We start from the raw sequence: 9,846 nt of genomic DNA, 5'->3' as shown, positions 1-9,846 counted from the left end.
AAAAGGTAAATATATCTTACTTGTAAAAACTTCTTTTCAGAGTTGGTTGAATTTTTGCTCTTAGGTAATGCGATGAAAAAAGGATTTGGAATTGCATCCATAACTTAGTTGTATGTCCAATGAACTAAAGCTATCAAGTACTGTCTTTTACTTAAATCCTAAATTCTCTGTAAATTTAATGATACTTAATTTTGAAAATTTTAATAAATATAATTAATTGAAAAGAAAGAAACTGGGATAGTTTTTTTTTGTTTTTTTTTGTTTTTTTGAAACTGGGATAGTTAGTAGGTATGGGTATTTTAACCTGGATCCGAAAATCCGAACCGGAACCGATCCGAAAATATCCGACCCGAAACCAAATCAAAAATTTACAAGTATCTATTGGATCCAAAAAATTTCTATCTGAAAAAACCGGAACCAAAAAGAATCGACCCAAATAGATCTAGACCCAAAAAGAACTGAATCCGATAAAAACCAATTCATACCCGACTTAAAAACATGTATATCCAAAACTATATTTTTGTGTTCTATTTTATATTCTTTATTTTATTATTTAGTTAAAATATCTTTTTATTAAAAATCTTTGTTATTAATTTTGTAACATTTTTAAGTAATATAAAGTTTTAAAATGTAAAATCTAGAGTTAAAAATGTTTTATTTTAATTATTAATAATTTATTTTAAATTATTTCATAAAATTTTAGATATATATGAGAAATTTTGACTAAATTTGATGGAATTTGGGTATTTCATTTCTTTTTAGATCATAAATACCCAAATCCAATTCGGACCTGATACGGATCTGAAAATTACGGATATTTTATATGTATTTTAATTATAAATCCGAATCAATCTGCACCCGAAAAAAACCGACACGAACCCAAAAATTTATAAGTACCTATTGGATCTAAATGTTTAGAACCTAAAAGATCTGGATTCAAAAAAATCCGACCCGAAGATCCTAAGGCTCGTGCCTAAACGTTAGTAAAAAGAATAGTACAAAAATAATTTTCCTCTGCCCGGCTTTGAGAAGACTTAGCCAGAGTGCTACAGCGGATGTTGTGACTACTTGTTATAACTGAATACTAGATTTTGACCCGCGCTTTTGAAGCGCGGGATATTTTAACATGAAAAATTTCACTAATAATTTAACAAATATTTTGGTAATTTTTAAAGAGTGTGTATTTAATATATTTTTGCATTTAAATCAGTATTTTTAAATTCAACCCGATTGTGATTATACCGGTTAATCCGGAGATCTGACAATTCAATTTATGTTTTTAAAATATTCATATTAAAAAATCACTAAAACCCGAGACTAACCGATTGAACTAATGGATGACCGATATGTAATCTAATTGGATTTAAATTGTAATAGTTTCATAATTTGTAATCTTATAATCGAAAATTTTATCGAAATTTTAAAGTTCACTATTTTGCAATTTATGAAATTATGACGTTTCTATAAAATTTTAAAGAGAAAATGATAGATATTAAACAGTTAAGATTAATTATTGTATTATTTGGAAACATTGATAGTAGTATAAAAAATATATTGTTTGGAAACATTGATAGTAGTATAAAGAAATAAGTATATTGTTTGGAAACGCTGATAGTAGTATAAAGAAATAAGTATATTGTTTGGAAACATGGATAGTAGTATAAAGAAAAGAACATTAGTGATTTAATGTATGTTTAACTATAAAGTATAAATGTGTATTTAATTTAAAAATTTACAAAATAAATGTTAGGTCCAACAGAATGTTTCTGTTTTAATAAGATAGATATGAAATAGATTGAGGATGTTGTAAGACTAGCTTATTGTATGCATGAAAAAATTTGAACTCACAATTACTATTAAAATAATAATTTGAAGACCTAAAAGGTCCAAAGAAAAAAAAACCTTGATAAGAACTGAAAAAAAAAACAATTACTTTCAAGGGAAATTGCACTTTATAATGTTAAAAAGTATTATAATTTACTAGATGATGAATTGACCTAAGTTTCTCACCTATGACACATATACTCCTATAATGCACTTAAACAATTAGGTTTAAGATTTAATGTTTCAAGTTTGAATTTAGGGTTTGAATTTAAATTTAGTTTTAGGATTTATGATTTAGAGTTTTGGAATTACCTTGTAGAGTCATCACCAATAAAATTGACATTATTTTTTAATTATTTTGACTTTTTAATTTAATATTTATTATTTATTTATTTAGATGACATTAATTTATGTGGTAATTTGATTGATAACAAAAACGTCCATCCTAGGGTATACTATTGTTCCATATAAAACGTGACCAATATAGAACATTAGAAAATGACAAATATTCTCTACGAAAACAAACAAGATAGAGGGTTTTAAAGCAAACATTACATTTTATGTTATCATACAAGTGACTGATTATCGTTATACCAATTCACCATATGAAATTGAACACAATTTTTTTATTTCGCCCTAGGGGGCGTACACATTAATTATTTAAAAACCAACATAGCTACATGCTTACTTAAGGTTAATTAGCAAACATGTAAGGAAGATAACTTCTACTAGATATTATACTCGACTCGTGACTCGTGAGCAAGCTAAACTTAATCTAGCTATACTTGAAAGTTTACGTTCGATTTGTACTTTGCACCAGGCTGCCAACCGGCCGGTATAACATCAGAAGCCACAACGGTCTCGCCGGAGTCTAGATAAGTCAACCGGAGAGACAGTGGAGCTCGCAGAGGTGACGTCACTGCAAGCTTCCAAACCGCACCCCATGAGTGGCTCATCGGAAGCCATGTATCAGAACCTAACGCTTGTTTGAGTTCAACTAAGCCTATTTCCCCGTCGCCGTTTACATACTTCACCAAAGCCGCGAAGTAGTAGGCATTTGAACCATTGTCCACTTGAAACACCACCGTTTCGCCATTATAGTTGCACTCAACTCTACAAACATAAATGAAAGTAGAGTAATTAGAGCAAAATCAATAAACCAAACTTTAGCATATAACCATATATATATTGGTGTAGTTATTTTTCTAATGTGACATATATACCTTCTAAAAAGAATCTGCAAAACTCCGGCATCTCGAAGCTGACTATCTTGCCCGGGAACGGCCATCGCACCAAACGCTGTACCGCTCAAATCGAAATGGAACGACTCTCTGACGCATCCTTGACATTCGTCTGTAATCACTACCGTAACCGGATTGGTCGAACACGCCTGGTTCGAAGTGCATTTTATCTGTACATTATATTAACAAACGTATAATTTGTAACGTTTAAAATTTGATATAATATTTTAAGTGTATTAAACGCTTCTGCTTAATTGTAATAGTTTGATCATGCAGAACCTGATAACATGCACCACATCCTCTCCCCGACTTATACAACGACGGACCTCCGGCTGATACCATGGACGAAAATGGAGCTTGTGCCACAGCATTTTTATATCCACACGCTCCATCTTCATTATTTTATATTCTAGTTAGATTTATATACAAAGCAAAATAACTTTATGTAGAGATATAATGTACATTAGATTATAGTAACATTATATATATATATATATATACCGTCGGTTCCGTAGCCTGTGGGGAGGCCATAGAACGTAGCTCCGGCCAGAGACCAATCGGAATCCTCCGCTACTGCCGAAACATTGAGACTTTTTGGGTTAAAGCAATGAGCAGAGTTCAATAGAACAAAAGTTAGAACAAAGAGCAAGTTCAAGATATTGTAACATTGTTCTAAGACAAGAATTGCCATTGTAGTAATAAGTAACTATTGAGTTATGACTTAGTGTTACTTATAGACTTATCATGTTGATCGAAACCCCTGAAGGAGTTAAGCCACGTGTCATACCTAGTAGCCCAACTTATAGGACACGTGAAGTCTTCTGTTTTTTGTTTTCCTACGAACAATGCCCTACGTGACGGTTTAACAGTTAGGCCCACACTTACATGAGGTCGAAATTTTCGTTGTCGTATTATGTAATTGTTTCTTATTTTCCCCTAAAACAAGGTGAATTGGAATTATATTGGATCTTCGTTTTATCGTATGGATGGCGAAACTTTCACGTTAATGGTGGTTTGCTTGGCCGTTGGAGATCCATCCACTGATCTACACCGTTGGAATCTCAATCTCACGGTTGAAAACGATATAGTGTGTTAATTTCATAGAAAGGATTATCCAACCCAACGTCAGGCGAAAGGTTTGAAAATAATCGCAGACTGTTCAACGTAAAACTTGGCATGATTTTCGTTATGACGGCTTACTGAAATCAATCCATTGTTTACTCTCGTTTTTTAACAACGGTAACTTTATTAAATTATATTGTAAAAGGGTAATAGAAATAATCAATTAATAAATGGTGGAACATTATGAAACTCAGAGTACAGGCTTAGGCCAACAAGAGCCTCCTTAGAACTTACGTCAGCCGCTTGATTTCTTTCTTTATTCACCTGTTCAGGAGAACAGTCTGGCAATGTTCCCATCCAATATCTAATGTCAATTAATACATTTCCCAGCTCCACATCTTGTCCACGAGTATTTGAAATATTGGTGAGTTCAAGATTATCCCCTCTGATGCAAACATACCTCCATCCTTTAGTCCTGATGTTCTGTAGTGCGTACAGAAAGGCCTGAGCCTCACCATCTTGACTGGAAGTAGCCCCTCAAACTTTGGCCGAAGCTGAAGTGAAAATTAGAAAATCTGAACATCGTTTACGTTATCATAGTAAAAGACTAAAAGTTAACATCCGAATTTTTTTTTCTTATAAGATTTGATGACGCACATCCGTCTGACTACATTAAGACGCAAACGAAAAAAAGTCATTAGATTGCCCCGTATAATATTCTATTTGGCCCATGCACTTCTTTGGACAACCAAAATAATAATTTTGAGGTGTTATCTTAAATTTACATTTTCAAGGATGTAAGGACGACAAAGAGAAAATTAAATCATGCAATTTTATTTTTTGGACTAAAATCTTTTATGAATTGTAAAGTTATTAGTATTTAAATTAACTTTTAACTGCCTTTATAAAAAATAATATTTTATTTAAAACAATGTTAATCTTATGGTTATATTAATTAGTTCTTATAAATTTAATTTTACTGAATTTATGAATTTATCTTTATATCTTTTAACTTTATCAATATATTGAACTTTAAATGATTGATATTTTTATGTTTATGGATATAATAACTGATAATAAAAATTAAATCATATATTTCACAATTTATTATTGATAAATTCAAGTTAAGACTAAAATATCAATTTACTAGGTGATTTTCCTGTGCTCATGCACGAATATAAATATTTATAAAGTAAATACATTATAATATTTTATTTACATTTTGATAGTTTATTAATATTTTTAATTTTTTTAAATCATTCTCTTATTTATATTGTAATCAATATGCATGGTTTATTTTAAATAACATTGTGTTATTTTAATTAGTTATATAATTTCGGATATATAATATCTCGACTGTTTGGTTATTATTTGGATATAGTAGATGACATTTACTTTTTACGATTCAACTAAGATATTTTTGTCATACCAATTAAAATATTGATTAATTTTGTTATTTTCATATAGTTTGATTCTTACCTTAAATTTGTATATATATTTTAGTAAGATTATGTATAATTTAATATATGTTGTTTTGAAAATCAAATAGTAAAAGTAAACTAAAGTGTTGATCGGTTCAAAGTTACATCTTAATTATAATAGTTGGTTAATATATTTGTAGTATTATTTGAGAATTTCATATTTATTTAGTAAAATATTGAGAATAAATGAGAATATATTATTTTTATTTAATGTTTGACTTTGTATAAAATAATTTGGATTGGTCTAATTACTCATTTGTGGGTATATTGTGTTACATATTTCCGTTAAATTTAAGTATAACTATTTCTAATCTAATTCAACCAAATCATATTTATTGTATTCATTGCACTAATTTGGTTTTCATCTTAGATGTGTATATATATTTATGGATTGGCTATTTGTAAATAACCCATGACTATGTTAATTTTATAGTACTTGGTAATTTAGAATATGTTAATTATCACAAATAAAATTATAAAAATAAAGTGATGATAGGTACAAAATTACATAAAAATATAATCGATACATTCTAAAAAGGAATATTAATTCTTTATTTTAATATCGAGATTATTTTTCTAAAATTTCCTTTTTATGAAATCAAATTATATATGAAAAGTATTTTCAGTTTAATTTTATAAATATTTTCTTTATCATACATGTTATTTGAAATATATAAAAGGGAACATAAAAAAATTAAATTAAATTTTATTCATTAAAGATATCCTAGTTTATGCTATTTAAATTATTTTGTAATAATATGAGAAATATATTGATTTAAATAAAATGCTTAATACTTTTTTTGTCATCGACTATTACAGACTCAAATAGACTCTGCAAACCATGTTGGTTGCTCTTCATCCATGTGCACAACAAAAGACGCTTGGTTCCTAGCTCCTCGTGCTAGTCCATCGGCCTTCAGGTTATGTGTGCGTGATACATAAATGATTTCAATGCTTAATACTTTTTTAAAATATATATTATATTGTTAAGATTATTTTTAAAAAGGAAAGATTATTTTTTTACTTTAAAATCAAGATTATTTTGTGAAATTTCTTTATTTAAAAAGATATTTTCATTTTTAAATTTATAAATGTTCTTTATATATAGGTTATTTGAAGAAAAAAGAAAAAGGAAACCTAAATAGAAAAGAAAAAATAAAATAAAATAAATGTTTAATAATGATAATTAGATATATTTGATTCATTAAGGGTATCATCGTAATCAACCACTGTAGTATTTAACGTGAACGCGACACGTAGGAAACTGACTTCTCAAATAATATTATAGAGATTATATAATTAATTAATTCTTGAATACTATCATTTAGAGTTTACAATGCATTGGTAATAAATATATATATATATATATATATATATATATATATATCTTGTAGATTATTCTAACACACCGTCCTATTTAAAAAAATTAACTTGGTGTGCTCCAAATATATGGAATGTTCAAACTAATCTCAAATAAGAAATGTATTCTATGCAAATGGTCCAAAGAAAAGACCTATTTTTGTATATTTGTATATTTGTTATGGATGTTAAAAATAATGTGACTTGATTTCGTATATTAAATGAATCAAATGGTTCATGTCTCTTTAATATTCACTCCGTTTCAAAATAATACATGTTTTAGTATTTTCACATTTTTTAATAAAACATACTCCCTTCGTTTCTAATTAGATGTCGTTTTGGAGCAAAATTTTTGTTTCAAAATAAGTGTCGTTTTATGATTTCAATGCAAAATTTATTGATTTTTTATTCTAATCTATTTTTCTATTGGTTGAAATCTGGTTAGATGTACTGGTAATGATATTTTTATCTAGTAAATATATAAAATTAAATGTTTTATTAATCTGTGTGCCAAAGTCTAGAACGACAAGTAAAATAAAACGGAGGGAGTATTAAAACTTAGTAATAAATGCAAACTTTTTTGTAATTTTATATTTTTAAAGCAATAAAACTTAAAAATAAAATTAATGTTTTTGAACTTCACAAGTTTTCATTATTAATTGACAAAAATTGTATTGGAAATATAAAAATATATCTTTTTGAAACAATTTTTTTCTAGAATATGTAGTTTTTTAAAACGGATGGAGTATTTGATAACAAGGTTCTGTATATCAATCATAGTTTTTAAAAGAATTTTCTGCAAAAAATACCTCAATGTAGTTTTTTTGCAACTCTATGTGCACTTAACGGTCAAACCACTAATGTTAATAATCTATTTCAAAGGATTATCTCAAAATGATTGATGCAATTAGTTAAGTTAAGTCGAGTGAACCACACAACACTATTCTTTGTTGAATTTTCGTTTACCCCTAAATCAAGGTCAACCGAAATTATACTGAATCTTCGTTTTATTGAATCGATGGCGAGACTTGTACGTTAACCGTTGATTGTGGTTTGCTTGGCAGTTGGAGATCCATTCACTGATCTACACTGTTGAAAACGATGTAGTGTTTAAATATAATATTTTTTATTTTAAAAGAAAATCTTAATTTATATTTGGATACTATTATTTTAAAATTTTAACTTCAACAGTTTAAAAAAAAATCAAAATGTATTTTTATAGTTTCAATTTGTTTTATTTAGTTAACTATTTCAATTTGATTTTATTCAAATTTTAATAAATTTAATATTAAATTTTATAAAACAATTTTAATTGATCTGTTATGTCGATGGTGTTTAGAGGGAACAAGATGTTTTCACTGGTCAAAGATGGTATTATCTAATGTTTGGTTCAGATGACGTGATGATGTGGACGATGAATCTCCGAAGAAATCTATCTTTTATGTAATGTGAAGCGTTAATTTGGACGATGTAATGTATGAAGATCTTACAAATTTTTGATGTAGTTTTTGTGACGAAATGTTTTCAATTGGTAAAGGTGACGTCGTCCCTGAAAGAATGTCTAGTTTTTGCTACGTAGGAATTTGTACGAAATAAGATTTTCTTCTCTACTTTTAAGATCATATATATTCTTAGAGCGCAAAAAATTATAGGACACAATTTTACACGCGGTACAAGGAATTCTTATCAACTATGCTTTATGTCAATTCTTTACATTCGGTTTGGTTAGCTGAACTAGAAGGTCCATTTACTTAGTTTAGCATTTTTTGTCAAAAAAAACTTTTACATTATTACAGTTTATTTTATTTTATGATTATTTATTTAAAATATATATTTTATTGTCTAGTTTTAAATAAATAAGTAAATAAAAAATATAAATTTTGAATTTTGTTTGTTTTAGAAATATGTTAAAGAAAATTATTTTAATTAACATGATGAACAATAAATTTTTAATCAGTTAACTATAAAATAATATTTGATTAAGTTGATTTAGTTTAGTATTTGTTGATGAACACTTACAATTAATTTTTGTAAAAATTATATATTTATAAAATTATAATATATATATATGGCAGAGTCATAATTTTTTTATAATGGGGTTATTTTTTTCTCAAAAACACAATTTATAAGACATTAAAAACTATAAATTATAACTTTGATTTTTAATGTTTTGTAACAATTTTAGAGGAATTATATTTTTTGTGGGGTCAAATTTTATATTTTATTAGGATCAATAATTTCTTTTTAAATAACAAATATATTTAAAAAACAGTGGGGTCAGCTGACCCCACTTCTCCTTTATTACCTCTTTCCTTATATATATACAATTTAGTAGTTAATATATGAGTTATTAATATATTTTCGTAATTTTTACAAAAACAAATATTTATATAAAAAATTAACAAATAATGATGATATATGAATTAACTAGATGATTTTTCTGTACTCATTCATGCATATATAGAAATATTTACAAATAAATATATTATAAAATTATTGCTCGCTTGGAAGACGTGCCTTATTCAGATAACTCGATTTCTGACTTATTTGCTGATATGACGTACTTACGAGAGAATTAACATCTTTACATATATAGACTAGGGCAAGTCCGCGCTACGCGCGGGATTTGATGTATCGGGTTTTATGAAAAATAATTGTGTGTAAATTTTATTTTAGGTTCAGTTGATTGTGAATGTGATATGTTAAATGATTACTGTCTTCACCAAATTCCAATTATACAACTAAAAATGTCATGAAAGCATTCTTAGTTGTTATTTGAAGCAGAAAGAAATGGAAGAGGTGCTTAGGCCTAAGTGCATTAGATTTTTGTCTATTAAATCTAATGCATAGAACCCAATCTATGATTTGTTAGACTTGAA

At 27.5% G+C, this 9,846-nt stretch overlaps 1 protein-coding gene across 1 annotated transcript; it reads right to left on the bottom strand.

Annotated features, from left to right (window-relative positions):
* Positions 1-2,374: 2,374 nt before the first annotated feature.
* Positions 2,375-3,756, bottom strand: LOC108834057 (putative expansin-B2). The gene is made up of 4 exons (XM_018607423.2): positions 3,567-3,756; positions 3,345-3,457; positions 3,048-3,235; positions 2,375-2,937 (listed from the first exon to the last, which is right to left on the bottom strand). Exons 1-4 carry the CDS (start codon positions 3,754-3,756, stop codon positions 2,604-2,606), a joined length of 825 nt encoding a protein of 274 aa, XP_018462925.1. The 3' UTR covers positions 2,375-2,603.
* Positions 3,757-9,846: the final 6,090 nt, after the last annotated feature.

This window comes from Raphanus sativus, chromosome 4, assembly GCF_000801105.2.
Source record: "Raphanus sativus cultivar WK10039 chromosome 4, ASM80110v3, whole genome shotgun sequence".
In the NCBI taxonomy this organism is placed as follows: Eukaryota; Viridiplantae; Streptophyta; class Magnoliopsida; order Brassicales; family Brassicaceae; genus Raphanus; species Raphanus sativus.
The sequence above is the reverse complement of the archived record's forward strand: the minus strand, read 5'-3'. Positions and strand labels throughout refer to the sequence as shown.